Source organism: Simochromis diagramma, unplaced genomic scaffold, assembly GCF_900408965.1.
Source record: "Simochromis diagramma unplaced genomic scaffold, fSimDia1.1 OVJJ01000387.1, whole genome shotgun sequence".
Taxonomy (NCBI): Eukaryota; Metazoa; Chordata; class Actinopteri; order Cichliformes; family Cichlidae; genus Simochromis; species Simochromis diagramma.
The window spans coordinates 9,635,564-9,654,762 of NW_024387152.1; the positions used below are offsets into that span (position 1 = coordinate 9,635,564).

Sequence of the window (19,199 nt, forward strand, 5' to 3'; positions counted from 1 at the left end):
CAGAGTGGGGGAAAGAGAGAAAAAGAGAGAGTGGTCCAGCAGCCATCCCCGGGATTCCCCTAATCTGGAGTTACGTGCCCTTGTCGGAGGATTAATATCACCCCTTTTTCATCATGTAACCAAACATCCAAGAGCACACATTACATGTATAGAACACCATTGTTTGGATTAGTCTAATTTGGCTTTAAGTTATAACGCCCACCTCACTGAGGTGTGCACTTCTGTCGCGGGCTGGAGTCATGTGGAGGATCTACAGAGGATATTTATTCCCCACTGTTGGATTAACTCTGGCCCAGTACTTAAAGGATATGCGGTCATTCTAAAGGTATGGGTTGCTTTCTTGGTTCTTTTTTTTTTTTTTTCATTTTGTTTGGGATTATGTCTAAAATCAGGGCATTACAAATTGAGTGCTGGGAGACCTCTACTGGTGATCCGACTCAGTAGAATCAACAGAAACAAGTGAGCAAAAGACTCTTATTCCCGCCTTATTTTTGTGGAGATGATTTTTTTTTCTTTTTAAACTTTCCAACAACTGAGACTTGCAGACTCGATGAGCAAAGCGAACATTTGGATCATACAATGCAAAGAGGACTGCTGGAAATTGTGACTGGAAAATTGCTACCATCCATGCTATTGGAGATAACCTACGTCAAATTTCTGGATTACCTCCTTCTTTCCTAAATGTGGAACTATAATTAAACTTTGGATACAATTACACCGTGTCAGCAGCGCGTTGCACCTATGAACAGTGTTTGATATTGACTCTGTCCAGGCTGGGACAGCATGCACTCTCTTCTGCTTGAAAGCGAAAAAGCAGACATAAACATCCAACAGTGTTTTGAACTGTTATGCATGTTGTTCACCGTTGGGATGAGTATGGTGCTACTATGAACAAGAACTTGGATTACTCATGTGACATCTTCCTCATTCCTAACTTTTTTGTGGCCATATTTCCTTCCCTCTACAAAAGGAATTTGACTACTTTGTTGCTGTGAACGGTGTTGGCCAAAGTGGAATGTGCAGGACTTAATGCAAAAGACGCAAGACTTAATTTTTCACATCAACCATTGCTGTTGGGGAATCACTGGTCAACTAAAGGTGGATTCCTGGATATCATGTATTTATTGCATCGGACTGAAATACAACGCAGGTTTTGTTTTTTTCACTCCTGTTTGGATGGATATTTAGACTCGGACATTTTCCAGCACACAAAGCATCCTAACATGGATCTCTACAAGGCCAAAGTTGTCCTCATTGTTTTAACTAAACAGACACTACCACTCATTTGTGCTCATGAGGTCCCGTGTGCTGAAGACGAGGATTACGTATTCTGTTGTGAACTAGTTTTCTTCATTTTTTTTCCCTTCTCCACTCAACATTTTTGCCCAGTTTTTGCTCACAAAGTTCTATCTCCCAAAATTGTATTTGGAATAATAGGTCAAGTTACCACTCTCTCAAAAGGTTGGTATGTCCTGCCCTGTGCATTTTAGCTGTCCTCTCTAACCCCCTAGTTTGAACCCCTGTCTCTCTCCATTTTCCACACTAACCAAAATAGCTGGTGCATTATTACTGCCTGTGAGTTTGAACCTTACCTGTATTGCTTTCTTTGCTCTGCCTCTCACCTGACCTGACCCCACCTTCAACTCCTTCCCCCAGCCCTCTCTCCTCTTTAGAATTCACAACGCAGCTGATATTTATAACGAATGATCATTGTAAAGATGTTTTTTAATATAAAATATTAATATTTTAACATAAGAAAAACTACAGAATCTTTTAAAATGCTCAAAATTCAAGTATTTGTCACATACCTATGATTAAAGAAATATGCAGTGAAGTGTGGGGGTGGGATTCTCCTAATGGCTAAATGCAGTAAAATAGAAGGAAAAGAAATAAAAAGTGATGTAGATCAAATAAATTTTTCGTGTTTTTCACTAATTCAAGTTTTGTTGCAGTCACACTTTAAGATTTTAGTTTGTTTATACATGTATTGCTTAATTAATTTTGCTTTGATTAATTTGATTTAATTATTTGCCTGGGCCCTGAATGTGCACGTAAGCATGTTCGGTCCATGAACCATGATGCTTATATTACCTTGTTTGTCAGAAATCTTTTTAGTTTTCATTTCTGACCAGTTGCTAGTAAATATTAGTTAATATAAAATCAATTTTACTTAAAACACCCCAAAACAACATATTTACATATTACAATTCTGCTGATTTAATTTTGGTTCTTATTAAAATGTTGGTAGAGTGACAAGGGAAAGAAAATTGTAGTCATTTGTCAGCTCTGGATCATTTTAAATGAATATCTGAATTTTTGTCAGCTTTAAAACAAGAATTGAAATCCTAAATATCATTTTAAACTCTAGAAACAGTACAGTGGCAACAATATTTTAAGTAATTGTTTTACAAAAATGACCTACAATCCTTCCTGAAACACACGCTGCACATTTAATATTATTTCTATGTAGGATATTCCTTTTGTAATGTTGTTAGATTTTCTGGCTTTTCTCTGCCACTTATACTATAGAAGCTTTACAATTTAACAAAAGAGATGTATGTAATGTTTCTGTGTAATCGTGCAACTCACTGAGTGGTGAAGTGACCTCCAGTTATTGGATTACCAGAAGAAATATTCCTATTTTGTTGTTTTCAAAATTTTCTTTTTAATTAAATTAAACATTTAGATATCGCTAAACCCTAGCTCTATAGTTTGTGTTCTAGCTTGCAAGACAAAGAGATTCTCAACAATTAGATTCAATTTGTTGTTTGTACTGCAAAATGGATATTTAACAATTAACCTCTTATACTGATTTTAAATGGATGTGCATGCGTTGCTCCCATATGACGGAGCCTCCATACAAGGCAGCGTTTTGTCATGCTGCTGGCATGTCTCCTCATAATTATGCTATTCACGTGTCCCAAAACAGGTGCTTAGCATGCTCCGCAGTAGATAATAATCAAACACTGATGGAAATTCTGTCAAGAAAGTCTAACAGAATTATTTTTAAGCTCGATGAATAATGTAAAAGCCGATTTGTGTAGAGTGAAATTGAAGAGAAATTGAAAGGTATCTGTTGAGCAGTGAGCCTTGCGCCAGCAAATTAGCATTTTCGAGAGCACCTAGGGGTCAAGGTAATCCGTCATTTTTACAGCCGACATCGTTATAGCATAGATGTTATTCATGAATCCAGCACACAGATGATTAAATCAAATAAGCTGAAAGAGTATTTTCTCCTAACCTGCTCTACTCTTATGTATATGCAACAAAATACAGACGTGGTGTCAGTCTCCTAAACTTAAATTACCCTCAAGATTTTTCAGCAGTGTGAATGCTGCATACAGTCTTTTCTTGATTCTTACGACCCTTAGTGAAAAGACTTCATGGATGACTTCCTGGTTACTACCTGGTTATGTCAAAGGTTTAACACTGATGGATATTTCCAGGTTTGCCACTTTATGGTCCACAGAAGATGGTAAAATGGGTTATGAATTTAATACAAAGGGTTAGGTTTAAGTGGATGTTTGGGGGTCACCTTAAATATAGCAATAAAGTATGAGCATAAATATTTTGAACACAGGTGTAATGGCCAGATTTGGGAACAAAAGCAAAAAAGAAAAACCTAATCTAATCTTCAGCATCATTTACCAAATGACAGTGAGGAGGAAAGATGCTTGTGTCATATGTTTTAAGAGGAATTGCAGACGCCTTCTGTAACGCCAGGTCTAATCCATTTGCCGTCTCAGTGAGATGCAGGCAGCATCTGATTGAGATGCAGGCAGCCGATTTCACTACAGTTGTGGATAAAGAAATCCAGATCGTTAGGTCAGCTGTTTGGTTTGAATCACCAGATTTCATTAAACTGACATTTTTTATTTGTGCAAGAATTTCCACTAATGAAATGATCCAAATCAAGTGATAGAAGACTTGCAGTGGAATCCCCACTTTAAAGCTGTAGAGCACGAACACTGAAAAACTGTAAATGTAAAACCATTAAACGTGTGATGACACATAAGGAACCAGTTGCGAAGCAAAACTCATTCATGACCGTTTCATAACCCTGACACTGCTTAATTACCTTTTAATATGAAGCTTTTTTTTTGACCATGCAGTTCAACTACGGGCAAATAAAAAAGCAAGGAAATGTTTACATAAACACATTTTTAGACAAATAGACAAAAGCATAAAAAAATTCTGCTGGGCCAAACCTTTCAAAAGATTTGCATTTAGGAAATTTAAAAAGTCAGTCTGTGGAATAAAATGAGATAATGGTTTTTTTTTCTTCAAGTCTTGTTAACATTTGTATAGTTTGCACATGAGGCTTTCTTTCTTTCAGACAGTGAGTTGTGCAGTGTGGAGATTGGCAGGAAATGTTAGGGGAGGAGAGAAGAAGGTAGTGCAGGTTCTGGAAAGCACCAGAACTATGGGACCTTTGTCAATGCACAAAATCAACCTCAAGATGTTTCAGTTTTATGATATGGATGTTTTTTTTTTTTTCCCCCTCTCTCTTTTTTTCAGCCTTATGAACAGACTGTGCACACATACAGCAAATACAGTTACTAGTATTATTTAGTTACTATTACACTAGCTTTATGAAGCTTTGACTAGACATATATTTGATTAGTTATTTGAATAGTTATACCTTTGTTACACAGATATAAATATAATGATTTTTGCAGTAAATTAAATAAGACTTCGCAGTTTTTTCCTTTCTAAAGTCTGACTCTATAATCTAACTATTTTTCCATCCTCTGATTTTACCTTGCTAGAAGAATAAACGCCGTGTTTTTTTATCTACAGAAGCACTATAATGAAGTTTTGTAACTGTTGTCATATTAAACCATATTCTGCCTTGTGTCGGAACATCATGGCTAATTTGCTGATTATAATTTGATCTGAATTCAAACGGTGGTAATTGCCGCCCTGTCCCGCTCATTATGGCGAGTTTGGTAATACGACTGCTGTAATGACACAGCGGTCGTATTACCAAATTAATTTCTGATTGCTTTATTCAGAAAGCGAGTGTTCGGGTCTGAACAGAATGTCCTTTCAGGGCCGTTTCTAATGTGCGTCTTCACAAAAGATGCTACTGAGGAGATTCAGTTTTCAGAGGAACAAGTGGTGTCAAATTGTGTAACGATATAAACAAAAGGCTCGTCAAAAGTCACCTCGAAAACCTTTATCCAGGCTTGACTAATAAAACGCCTTTAGAAGTGGCTTCTGTTATAGTGTGCAGACCAGTAGGACTTTACAGCCTATAATGACATAATCTGCCATTCCTGTTATTACGGTAGCTCTGATATATAATATAGATTTCTGTTCTGTTATAAACCAGATGCATGCCTTTTGCTGAAAATGTTGGTGTGCTATGTTGATTTACTGATATATCTAAAAAAAAGAATGAACATAAAGCTTATATTAACACCTTGGAGTTGACAGAAATGCACGAAAAACATCCTGATAGCAGCATTCTTGTTCTAGAAAGAGGATTTCTAGTGTAGATTTGGTCGCAGAAGAATCTGATACAGTTCATCTGAAAGCCATAAATGGTTTGGCCATGAAAACATGTCAGACTTGATGCTCAGTTTCATCAAGCTGTTACTTTAATCCCCTTGGTATAGTGCTTTCTTTAAGATGGGGGGGAAAACTAGCTTGGCCCTTCTCAAAACACTTTGCCCAATCTTTCCATGTGTCTAATTATTGACAAACGCACCAGACACGCCTGTTCATTTTTGTTTGTCTACTGTCTGATGCTAGCAGCTATCTTTTTATGCCCAAAGTGTAACTGTAATATAACTTGTTGTTTCTTCATGTTTGTTAGGACCGCTGAAAGTCGGGATCGGGGGTACGATCACAGTGCCTATGGACTTCACGAGCGTACTGGTAGCAGTTTTGACCGTCAGCGGCATTATGAAACAGACTATTACCGTGACGCGAGGGAGAGAACTCTAAGCACAGCTGGGAGCGGGTCTGGTACCTCCAGCGGAAGTGGTACAACTGTGCCGTCAGGAGTCGGTGGAACTATAGTTAGTGCCGTTTCTGGGAACACCGGAACAAGTGGATCTTCAGGGGCCACAACGGGAGGAAGCGGAGGGTCTACTTCCAGCGGGGTTGGCTTCTACCGCTCCCACAGCAGGAGCCCTTGTCGATTTGAGACACCCGAGCCTCGCTACGAGTCTCGAGCCCGGGAACCCTTTACTTTGGCCAGTGTGGTTCACAGGGACCTGTATCGGGAGGATAGGGGTCGGCGTGGGGAACGTTCCTACCGCCACAGTCGTAGCCGGTCTCCACATTCGACGCATTCACGAAATCCCTCTCCTCAGAGACTGGTGAGTCAGGCGACTCGTCCTCCACGCTCCCACAGTGGGTCAGGCTCTCGCAGCCGTTCCTCCAGTTCAGACTCAGTCAGCAGTACCAGCAGCAGTACGAGTGGCAGGTGAGTGAAGCTTAATCTTTCTGTCAATATTTCTACTTATGTGCTGTTGTTTACCTTTGTGCATCCCAGTCTGTGGCCTTCTGGATCCAAACTGGCCTCTGCACTTGGAAATGAACTCATATTTCCGTCATTATCTGTGTTCAATAAAAAAGCGGTTTCCTCAGCTTATGTTTTTATCATCTATAACTATGGATTGCGCAATATTTTTCACACCCACACCAAACAAACTCAGACTTGTGCAAGATGTGTGCATTTAACTTCTGTCATTCGTTAGCATAGGCTCTTTATAGAACAGGTGGCACCTATTTATGTGGAAGCTGTGTTTACTTTGCCTTTATGTCGCTTTCTTCACTAGCATGTGTATGTGTGGACAGACAGACACAGTGTTGTGGCCAAACCTGTAAAGTTAGGCTCGTTGTTTCTGTTTTAGAGACTGTGTCGTATCTAGAGGCTCCACCCAGCAGGAGATACAAAGGGTGGAAGGTGACAATTGCAGAGAAGTATCTGCACGATAGAAAAAAAAATACATTTCACAGACACGGCATGACGAGGAATATTACTCCACACTTGATTGTCCCCCTCCCTCATTGGTTTTTAAAACTTTGCCCGTGTTTTATTTGCTGATAGGAGCCAAAGAAACTTGGAGAATGACCTTTGATACCTTTAGTGACACAATTGTTACGTAGTTAAGATTTGACCTGAACTGCTTTACATAAACTGGATTAAGTTGAGACGCATTTTATTTCTGCTAGGAAGGCTTTACGTTTACAGCTAGCTTGCCTTCGATAGAGTCTGGTTTCAGTATGGATCCATGTGTTATTCAGGTCCTTTATACTTTACATGCTAAACTTATCGTAAGTCTTTTTTTAAAGATACATTTGGTAAAATATAGTACTCATTTTGTCCAAAATAAAACCAAAACACAAGTTTAAAAATAAAGTAAGGTTTAGGTAGTTTGATCTCACACACCCTCTCACACAACCTAACTATAGGTCGAATTATTTGCGTACAACAGCTTAGACTCATACCATAATGGCACAGGATATGTGGACTTTCGATGTTTCATGGTATGCTGTGTGTGCATTTTTGTGATTGTGATGTCAGTTTCATTTTTGTGCATTGCCGTATGTGGCTTTATTTGTGGTAACTGTATTTTCATCCAAGTTTCTATAAATTTACAAGTAAATCAAATGGAGAAGAATCCTGCCGTTTTAAGCATGTCTGCCCAAGAGGATTTACTCCACCGCATAAATAAACATACTGGAGAGGGGTTAACGGCATCACCTTTGGACACAGCAGAGTCCACAGCTTTTAACGACATGTAGCGACACATGTGGTTTGATGAGGAAGTGCTATGGGGAAATTTCAGGAGACGGCTGCTATATTTTTCTCACTGCCTACCTCTGTGTATGGGTAATGGCTCCCCCCCCCTCCGTGAGATCCAGTTGGAACTGGAAATTTCTGGCCAATGCTGGCTGCCTGCCCACTCCCACAGGCCAGGCTCCGTCAGCAGCTCTTCCGGGAGTGTCTGAGCACAGGAGGAGAAAGTGAGAAGGAAACAAACAGCAGAGGGCCTAGAAAGCTGAGACAGATATGGGAATCATTTGAAATAAAAGGTGGATGAGGCAGCCATGAATTTTGCGACTCATGTACAAATGTTTTTGTACTCATAACTCGATGCAGCATCTAAATGTGAAACTGGGAGGAGAGGGGCGTGTTTTTTCTCATCATTTGGGAGCCATTGCATTTTTTTAAACAGTGGAAGGACACGTCCACAATGCATCATATGCTCTTTTTTCCAGAATGAAAATCTGTATATACAATATTTAATCTGAAATGTGGAGATAAATTATGCATAATTTTGAAAAGGCAATGTTTAACCTTGGTAATTTTGCAGTTCCCTTCAGTTTAGACAGAACCATGTCTTTGGAATTTAGGTATTTTATTTAAAGCAGTGTTAACAAAAGTCATATATTAACTGTTGTTGTTGTTTGTGCACTAGTAGTAATTTCTGGCATTTTCTGGCATACACATACATACATACACATATTTCTGGCATACATATATATATATATATATATATATATATATATGTATATATGTGTATATATATATATATATATATATATATATATATATATATATATATATATATATATATATATATATGTATATATGTATGTATATATACATACATATATATACATATATATGTATATATGTATGTATATATACATACATATATATACATATATATGTATGTGTATGTATGTATATATGTATGTATATATATATATATGTATGTGTGTGTGTGTGTGTGTGTGTGTGTGTGTGTATATATATATACGGGTGGCTGTAGCTCAGGTGGCAGAGCAGGTCAGCCACTAATCAGAAGGTTGGTGGTTCGATCCCAGGCTGCCTCCTGGCTGCATGCCAAATATCCTTGGGCAAGATACTAACCCCATGTTTGCCTACTGGTGGTGGTCAGAGGGCCCGGTGGCGCCAGTGTCCGGCAGCCTCGCCTCTGTCAGTGCGCCCCAGGGCAGCTGTGGCTACAATGTAGCTTGCCATCGCCAGTGTGTGAATGGGTGAATGACTGAATGTAGTGTGAAGCGCTTTGGGGTCCTTAGGGACTAGAAAAGCGCTATACAAATGCAGGCCATTTACCATTTACCATATATATATAGAGAGAGAGAGGCAGGACGGTGGCACGGTGGTTAGCACTGTTGCCGCACAGCAAGAAGGTCCTGAGTTCAATTCCACCATCAGGCCGGGGTCTTTCTGTGTGGAGTTTGCATGTTCTCCCTGTGTTTGCGTGGGTTTTCTCCGGGTACTCTGGCTTCCTCCCACCGTCCAAAGACATGCAGCTTGTGGGGATAGGTTAATTGGATAATTCAAATTGCCACTAGGTGTGAATGTGAGTGTGAATGGTTGTCTGTCCCTATGTGTTAGCCCTGTGACAGACTGGTGTCCTGTCCAGGTTGTACCCTGCCTTTTGCCCTATGACAGCTGGGATAGGCTCCAGCGCCCCCTGCGACCCTGAAAAGGATAAGCGGAAGCGAATGGATATATATATATACATATATATATATTAGATGTAACTATATTCTCAAGATGTAACTATATTCTCAAGTCAGTCACCAGGCACATCATTTTTATTGTGCATCTCTAATGCGAGAGATGACTATGAGGCTTTAACGTTTTAATTCATGTTGCTCTTTTGCTACAGTGATTCTAGCAGTAGCTCAAGCGATGACTCTCCAGCACGTTCAGTGCAGTCAACAGCTGTGCCTGCACCTTCAGCACTTCCCTTATCCTCCCTTGACAAGGATGAACCACGCAAAAGCTTTGGCATCAAGGTCCAAAATCTCCCTGTGCGCTCAACAGGTTAGTTTAGTGGTACTCTAGCAGTATGTGAGCATAAAGTGCCTTTTTTAATGTTAAAAAAAAATAATAAAAAAATAGTGATGCATGAAATTCAGGCAAATTTTATTTTTAAAAAAATCACTACCTTTGTATTTTTTTGCTAAATGTGCGTTCATTTGCTTTATTTACAGACACAAGCCTGAAGGATGGTTTGTTCCATGAATTTAAAAAACATGGAAAGGTCACATCTGTGCAAATTCACGGCGCTTCAGAAGAGCGCTACGGGCTTGTGTTTTTTCGTCAGCAAGAGGACCAAGAGAAAGCCCTTGCAGCATCAAAGGGGAAGCTTTTTTTTGGCATGCAAATTGATGTCACAGCCTGGAATGGCCCCGGTAAGTTTTCTTTGCCAACTGCATTGTAAAGAAAACGTGAATATTGGCATGTCAGTAAGCTCACACTAAGCAATTTTTAGAGACGGAAAGCGAGAATGAGTTCCGGCCCTTGGACGAGAGGATTGATGAGTTTCATCCAAAGGCTACGCGGACATTATTTATTGGAAACTTAGAGAAGACCACCACTTACCATGACCTGCTTAACATCTTCCAGCGTTTTGGAGATATAGTGGTAGGTTAATTTTCATATAGTTTGAGAATCAAAGCATGCAGTGCTGTGAGATAATCATGCTTACTGACAGAACATTTAACTTTCCAAAGGATATTGACATTAAGAAGGTGAATGGAGCCCCACAGTATGCCTTTCTACAATATTGTGACATTGCCAGTGTCTGTAAGGCAATAAAAAAGATGGATGGCGAGTATCTTGGAAACAACCGACTAAAGGTAAGAATTTGTTTGATTTTAATTGTAAATCATAACCTTTACACCATTACAACATTCTTGTCTTTCTCAACCAAAGACATTTGTGTAAGTTGAAAAGGTAAATGAATTGCTGACTGAAATTTGTTCTCTTTTTGCAGCTGGGCTTTGGGAAGAGTATGCCAACGACATGCGTTTGGTTGGATGGATTAGCATCGAATACAACTGAACAGTTTCTTACTCGTCATTTTTGCCGATACGGACATGTTGTCAAGGTAAGCCTGTTTAATTTTCTGCTCATTATTGCACTTTTCTTTTTCTTTTTTAATCTTTTGTTTGCTTTCTAGACTTTTTACCTTATTTTCTGCCATTATTGTAGGTTGTACTTGACAGGATGAAAGGAATGGCCCTTATTCTGTATAACAACATTGAATATGCTCAAACAGCTGTTAAAGACACAAAGGGATGGAAAATAGGGGGGAATAAAATCAAGGCAAGTAAAATATAGATTTTTCTCTGAAATTTCATTCTGTGTTATTGTGCTTGACACACTCTAACCAGCTTTTCTTCCATCTTCAGGTGGACTTTGCAAATCAGGAAAGTCAGATGGCCTTCTATCGTTCAATGCAGGCATCTGGTCAGGATATTCGAGACTTTTATGATATTCTCTCTGAAAGAAGGTTTGTGAAATTGGCTTACAAAATAATTTGACTCCATGACTGTCTAATATTAAAACTGAACAAGATTTGTGGTTATTTCTTGGCAGGGATGATCGACGAACCCAATATGAGTTTCAAGCAGAAAGACAATATTATGAAAATGTTAGAACACCTGGAACGTACACGGAAGATCCACGTCGAAAATATCCTACCAGAAGTCGGGACTTCTACACTGAGTGGGACCCATATCAGGGAGATTACTATGATCCACAATACTTTGAAGACCCTCGGGAATATCGGGAATACAGAGCTGACCCTTATGAGCAGGACATACGTAAATACAGCTATCTGCAGCGGGAACGTGAGAGAGAAAGGGAGCGCTTTGAAACAGATCGTGGACGCGATCATGGAAGGAGGACCATTGAGCGTAGCCAGAGCCCGTCTCACATTACCACTCGCCGACCTGCTAGCCCAACTGCATCTCCATCACTCTCTGAGAGAATACCAAGCGATTCAGACCGCCGTATTTGTTGTCGATCATCTGAAAGAAGTGGTAGCTGCAGTTCAATATCTCCACCGAGATTTGAAAAACTTGAAAAGGCACGCTCTGAAAGGTATAATAAAAGTGAAAAACTCGAGAAGGACAGAGTTTTTGAAATTGACAGTGGGAATGTGGTTGAAAAGGAAAAGAGGACTGGACGAAAAGAACGAGGAGACAAAGACAAAAGTGAAAAACAGAGGGTTAAGAAGCTTAAAATGGCGTCACCTATTATCCAGACATGTGAACCAGAACCTGAACTTGAAAGAGATGTTAGTCCTGAGTCTGTTCTGCGTAGTAAGGCCAGCAAAATCCAAAAAGAAAGCTCAAGTAAAGGGAGGTTAGACCTTCTGCCTTGTGTGGTGCAGTTAACACGAGTTAAAGAAAAAGAAGGAAAATTGATTGGTCATGTTGTCCAAGAAAAACAAATACAGAGGGGTGGGAGTGACAGTCCGAGACTGGCATCACCTCCAGCTGACCAGAGGAGTCCTCCATTCCGCACAGAGCCATCAAAAATTGATATTGGTAAGCATGGGAAGGTTCCCAGAGACAAAAATATGCACAGTTCAGTGGAGGTCACTGACAAAGATGGTAAAATCAAAGCCAAAAAACATGGGAAATCTGAAATGGGATTTGACAGTGGCATTTCAGTGGATATTGACCGTCTAGCTGCAAGGAAAAGGCGTTTTGAAGACTCTGGTAAAGCTGATCGACAAAAGAGAACTAGTGAAGAGGACCTTGGTAGATCTGGACTTTATAAGCTGTGGAACAGTGCTAAGGAGACAGATTTGGATAAGAATCTTTTGATGAGAGGGATTCATAAAAAGGATCACCACAAAGAAAAATGTGTGCGGATGATTTCAGTTAATAGTCCAAAAGAAGGACAAGACAGTGATATCAACCCCGAAGGCCTTCCTCTGGAGCGGCACTCACAACTAGTGCAACTGGCTGAAGATTTTACAGATCAGTTAGACTCTCCCTACCTTAAAATGGATCTAGAGAGCTCAAAAAGGGAAAATACCTCAAGTTTTACAAAAATATCAGATGATAACGCTGTTGATTTGGACGAGTTAAAAGAACAGAAACAAGTTATGCCTGAAAACGCACAAGGCAGAGCGAAATCCAGAGACTCTGATGGAGATGAACAATTTGTGCACATTGACCAGACTAATATTTGCACAAAACAAACTGAACACAGTCAACGGCTCAGATCCAAGCTAGGGGAGCCTGATAAGGGAGTCAAGTTTGACAACCAACTACATAGTGAGACTCGTGACTTTGAAAAGGATTATTTCGTTCAAGACTTTGAAAAATCAGTACCGGATGTGGCCAGTGATGATTTATTTTACTGTAAACGAAAGAAATTGGAGAATATTGACTTTGAAATACTCAAATTAAAAAGAGAGCGCAACTTTTCAAGTTCCCAAAAGTTCAATGAAGACATTTACACCATGTCATCATCAATAGGAGCTGCTCAGTCTTCTGAAAACGAGGAAGATGAAACAGCCCATGTCTCTTTGACAGGTACAAATAAAGAAAGAAAATCCTCTCCAACAGCAGGTGAGAAATTTTCACACACCACCGAGTCATTGAAAAACAGTTTGGACCTGACGCCTAGACATTTTCAGTCTTCTGACACTGAGCTCCCAAAGCTTAACACGTCCTTGCTCGGATGTGATGAAGAGTTAATGCAGCACTGGGAAAGAGGGATAAAGCCTGATTCATTCAGAATGGAAATGGCATTCCAAAGTGATATTTCAAAGCATGAAAGCATTCGGAAGCGCCTTGGTCAGGATTTGGAACCTGGAGAAGTGCAGTCTGATTCAGATGATGATGGAGAAAACAAGTCCAAGTCGAATAGTTCCTTGTCCTACATCCTCAGGGATCGTGATAAGAGGATGACAGACCTGAAGCTTTCAGGCTCCTTGGAAAAGAATAAGTTTTACTCCTTTGCTTTGGATAAAACTATAACTCCTGATACAAAAGCACTCCTGGAAAGAGCCAAAACATTGTATTCTTCTAGGGAAGACAATTGGTCCTTTCTCCCTTCACGCTTTCCAGCCTCCCACAGGTGTTCAGATAAGGACAAGGTGGAACTAACACCTCGACCAATACCTTCTTGGTATATGAAAAAGAAAAAGATTCGTACTAACTCTGATGAAAAGCTGCATGACAAAAAGGAGGAACTTAAGCCACAGGACCAAGAGCGTCAGGAATTGTTTGCCTCTCGTTTCCTTCACAGCTCAATCTTTGAACAGGATTCCCGGCGTTTGCAGCATCTTGAACGTAAAGATCAAGATTTAGAAATTGGAAGTGGAAGGCCTTTGAACAAGCCAGTTGCTGCTGAAGCGGAGCCTGAATCTGCAGGAAGTGACATCCCACAAGAGCCGATAGTGCTTTTCCATAGTCGTTTTTTGGAGCTTCAGCAACAAAAAGACAAAGACCACCTTCCACCTGATACTGAGAAGGATTCATTAGTGCCAGACATAAAAAGAAATGAAGTTCAGAACTGTGATAATATCATACCTGATAAGGAACTGGAGCCAGTACAAAAGGCAGATGACAAATCAGCCAGCCCCTCATTAATCTCTACTGCCTTACCATTTGTTCCTTCCCCTAAAGAAATTTCACCACAAGAAAAGAAAGAAGTTTTAACTCCACCCTCAGATCAACCTGTGCCAGTTGTCAAAGAAGAAAAAGTAGAGCCAATCCTTGAGGTTTCGCAACCTCACTCTGTCGCCGTGGAAGACTTCAAACCTGTTGCTGTTAAGCTAAACAGATCCCCTTCACTTACTCTTTCAGAACCAGAAAATGAAACTGAAACAAAACCAGAGTTAAAAGAACTGAAGGTAGAATGTGGTGATAGTAAAACAGTGGAACATACTCCCATTGTGGAAGATAAACCTCCAACTCCTGGTGGTTCCCTGGGTGGTTTTGAAAGAGAGACTGCAGAAATCACTTACTCTGACTGCCCAAAGATGGAAGAAAAACCTGAAACTATGAAGTCAGAACCTGAAACTGAAAATCAAGAATCAAAAGACTTTGAGGAATCTCAGAAAACCGAAACCGATGGTGAGGTGTGCATGCCAGAACTAGAGGCTGAAATAAAACCGTTACCAAATCGCAGACAACCCAAGAGTAAAAGGGCAAAACCGCTGTCAGTATTACGAACTACACAACCTTCCCAAATTGCTGCCACTGAAAAACCTGCAACACGTAAAAGTGAACGGATTGACCGAGAGAAACTCAAAAGGGCTTCATCTCCTCGTGCAGAAGCACCAAAGACATCAGTTGACTCTAAAACAACATCCAAGTCACCAATACATGCATCAGACTCTGAACAAAACATCGAGTCAAGTTTGATCCATGGGAGAACACGTCGGCGAAACGTAAGGTCAGTCTACGCCACACTACATGAAGACGACCAAGCTGGCAAAGAGGTAGTTGAGTCACCACGCTGCATGCGCAAACGTGGTGCTGATAAAGAACCAATACAGCAAGATGTTCAAATTTCTACCAATACTAGACGTGGACGCCCACCTAAAAGAGGCATCAAACGAGGAGAAGATGTTTCTCCAGTAAAGGTTGATCAGAAGAAACTGATGGAAGAAGACACAGAGGCGTCATGTACAGTAGAGGTTGTGAAAGCCTCTGAGGGCTGGCGTTCACCCCGCACCCAGAAGCAGCAGCAAACACCTCAGACTCCATCTACTCCAACTAACAAGAAAGGAAGTAGAGCAGACAAACTGTCTGGGAGCACGACAGAGCTAGCTGAACAAGATGATATGGCAAGTCAAAACGAGCCAGAGCTTAAGCCTAAAACTGAACCGCTTGGAAAGTTATCAGAAAGGGTGGAAAATCCAAACTCAACAGTGCACAAAAAAGAAAAGGAATTAAAAGATGGTGGAAAGAAATCTGGTGATGTTGATGATGAAAAGCTAGACATTGGCCCCTTAGAGAGGAGACAGCAGCCTGAAAAGAGTGCAAAAGTTAAAACACCAAGGTTAAAACGTAACACCAAACAGATAGCTGAAGACAAATCACACAGTTTAAAAAATCTCGAGATCCGTGTTAGTGTTGATGATGTAAAAGGTTTACTCCGTTCAGAGGATGATGAGCTTGAGACCTTTGAAGCTCCAGCTATTACAAAAACTAAAACAGCACTACAAGATAATGAAGGAATAAAAACAATAGACCAAATTCCAAAAGATTCAAAAGAGCTTGCTGCACAGGATAAGGAAGACTCAGAATCAGAACTTCCAGCTGATCCAGCTGCTGCATTATTAGCACGACAGATGGAATTAGAGCAGGCAGTCGAAAATATTGCTAAGCTTACAGTGGAGCAGCCTTCTCGACCATATAAAGAGCCACCTTCAGAGCAAACTACGATATTGCCTCCTGTTGCAGTGGAACCAGAGAGTGAAGTTGAGGAGAAGCGAGCTAATCCTGCTAGTGAAACTGAACTTGCAGCTGCTATTGATTCAATTACAGCAGAAGAAACATGTGTAGATGCAGATAGCTTCACATCTCCTCCCACTTACACTGCTCTTATTCCCACCCCTGAATCCTTGATATCCTCCTCCTCCAATGAGATTATGGAGCCTGAAACACACATGGTGATCAACAATATTCTTGCCGGGGATTTAGATGATGGTCCTGTGACACCAAGCTCAAATCGGCCAGGGGCAGAATCTAAGGCAGCTGAAGATCCCATTTTACTTGAAACACCCAGGAAAACCGGAAAAGTTAGAGCCAAAACCCCGAAAAAGCCAAGAAGTCGTAAAGGGGCAGGTAACAGAAAAGGGGATGCTGCTGAAGAGGTTTCTCAGTCAGAGTCCACTCCAGTCAAGTTACCTGAATCAATCCCAGAAGACCCAGAAACCAATAATTCAAAAGCAGTCACTGTTACAGCTGCGGCCTCTTCAGCAGCCTCTGTAGTCACTGCTGTTGCTACTTGTAGGCGAGACTTAACAAGTGCCATAACGGTCGACACACCCAAAGAGGCAGAACAGCCCGAGGTTGAACAGCCTGTGCCTAAAGAATCTGCTTTTCATTCTGGCACAAACAGTATCTCCAGTGTTAAAAAGCACCCCCAAGCAGCAGAGCCATGTACTCCTACATTTACCCCTGCTCCTGCTTGCACACAACCTGTATCCCAGTTAAGTGTACCTCTGTTGCGTCCTGCCAAAGTGCCACTTTCACCTGACTGGCCTCAGAGATCTGAAGAAAGCAGAATCTATGTTGCCCCTTCAAGTCATGTAAAAGTGGTAACTCCTTCAATGCAAGCATCAGCTGCACTTGGAACCCCTGCAGCAAATCCTCCAATGCCTCCAGACACCAAGGCCTCTGACATTGACCCCAGTTCAAGCACGTTAAGAAAAATTCTGATGGAACCTAAATATGTGTCTGCGTCAAATAGCAATTCTATACCTACCACTATAGTCACACCAGCACTGTCAGAGCCTTCACGGATGTCAGAGAATGAAAATCCCTCTGATGCAGTGGGTTCAAGACAGTTACATTCTGAAGAGAGGCCACCATTACCTCCCCAGCCCATGCATCATAAACCATCTCCACTGACAGAGTCACAGCAGAACTGTGGAGAGAAAAACCAGCATACAATTATTTCTCCTGCTACCTCAGTAATAAGTCGAATTCCAATGCCTTACGATACAGAAGAAACTCCACGTATTTCACTAAGCAACCGAAGCATTGGCCTAACCATTCCCAAGCAAAAATTCAGATCAAACTCCAATGAGAACAGCCGATGCCTTGCTATGGATATAGTAGAAGATGGGACAAGAGGACGCTCTGTTGTTGAAAGCACTCCATACATTACTGGTTCCAGTCCTGGCCTACGGGTCAATACATCTGAGGGTGTTGTCGTACTCAGTTATTCAGGTCAGAAAACCGAAGGACCTCACAGGATGAGAGCCAAAATTAGTCAGATTCCTCAAGCCAGTGCTGGTGATATAGAGTTTCAGCAATCTGTTTCCAAATCTCAATTAAAACAAGACCCAGTCATCTCATCATCCCAGTCACCTACTCCCAAAGCAGCCCCAACTCCTTCTGGTTATGGTCACACAGGAGTTCTTTTAGCCGGCCAGTCGTATAACTCTCAACCTGTTATTTCTAGTACCAAGCAGGAGAGTCTTGGATCTGACAAATCTGAGTCTCCATATCACACAGCCCCCCAAGGCAGTGTAGTAAAGATGTTCCAGCAACCAGTTAGTTCTTCTCAAGTCTTAATGTACAACCCACCTGTGATACAACAACAGCATGGCAAGAGAGGACTAGGGTCAGAGCCTCTGTCGAAAAAGATGGACCCTGGCAAAGCTGCGCAGCAGTCTAATCTCAGCCCAGTCACACACCACCCATCACTTTCTGGAACCCGCATGAGCCCCAGCCCTGGCATTGTAAATGATCGCTCAGCTCTGCACCTTAAGCAAGAACCACAGTCTCCACGAACAGCTGTTCACTCTCCTTCACCTTTTGTCAAAGCCTGTCCTCCAAGCAGTTCTCCTATCGGCACATCTGTTGTTCTGACTCATGGCATGCCACCAATGTCTAGCTATCATTCTGCGATGCATCACTCGCACTCAGAACAGTCCTCTGTCATAATTCAACCTCACAGTGTCACTCAGTCAATGGCTCATGATGCCAGGATGAACACCCCACCGATGCCTGGGATAAATTATGGAAGACGAGGTGATTCGCTGTCTGCGCCGCTTCCGGGGTCTCAACAGCGCTCAAACCCACAACAGCAAAATGTCATTCGAGATATGGTTCTGCACTGTCATTCAAGTCCCCAAGGTTCAGTGTCAAGTGGTGGCGGCAACAGTGCAAGTGAAGAAGAGCCTAGACACTTTAACCAAGCACTCAGTAGACCTTCAGTTCCCCAGCTGCAGTCAGATGTAATGATGATTCACAGTGATCACAGAGGACTTCACCCAAACATACGCATGGAGCAGTACAGAGACATGCACCAGCGCATCCTCATGCACCAGCAACGGGGTGAACAGGCTGCTGTAGAGGCAAGACAGTCACGCAGAGACTCGGAGACTGGAACAGCATCTTCAGGCAATATCTCTGGACCTTCAAAGAGTCCTATTTCGGGGAAGAGCATTGACCTTTCTGCAAAGGAACCTCTCAAACCACTCGAAGGAAAGCTTATCCATCCAAACTCCAGTGAAAGCAGAATCCGAGGAGTCCATGCATCTAGTCCTGTCATGGTGTCGCCTCACCCTCATGGGGTTCACCTAATGCATCCAGGTGGTGCAGGCTCCTTTCCAGTTTACAGGGACATTCGAGGCTTCTCATCCCAGTTTTCACCACACAACCTGGCTAACCAAGGTGTTACATCTTCACAGGTGAGTTAAGATGCT

The 19,199-nt window shown here is 41.4% G+C and overlaps 1 protein-coding gene across 2 annotated transcripts in view; it reads left to right on the top strand.

The window, feature by feature from the left end:
* The window catches only part of spen (spen family transcriptional repressor), a 29,404-nt gene that overhangs the window by 6,945 nt on the left and 3,260 nt on the right, over positions 1 to 19,199 (top strand). For both annotated transcript variants that reach the window (XM_040047373.1, XM_040047372.1), the window contains exons 3-11: positions 5,822 to 6,436; positions 9,666 to 9,823; positions 9,994 to 10,194; positions 10,275 to 10,426; positions 10,516 to 10,641; positions 10,779 to 10,892; positions 10,997 to 11,110; positions 11,197 to 11,297; positions 11,384 to 19,184. In XM_040047373.1, the coding sequence (XP_039903307.1) occupies positions 5,822 to 6,436; positions 9,666 to 9,823; positions 9,994 to 10,194; positions 10,275 to 10,426; positions 10,516 to 10,641; positions 10,779 to 10,892; positions 10,997 to 11,110; positions 11,197 to 11,297; positions 11,384 to 19,184 (9,382 nt within the window). The remainder of the gene's footprint in view (positions 1 to 5,821; positions 6,437 to 9,665; positions 9,824 to 9,993; positions 10,195 to 10,274; positions 10,427 to 10,515; positions 10,642 to 10,778; positions 10,893 to 10,996; positions 11,111 to 11,196; positions 11,298 to 11,383; positions 19,185 to 19,199) is intronic.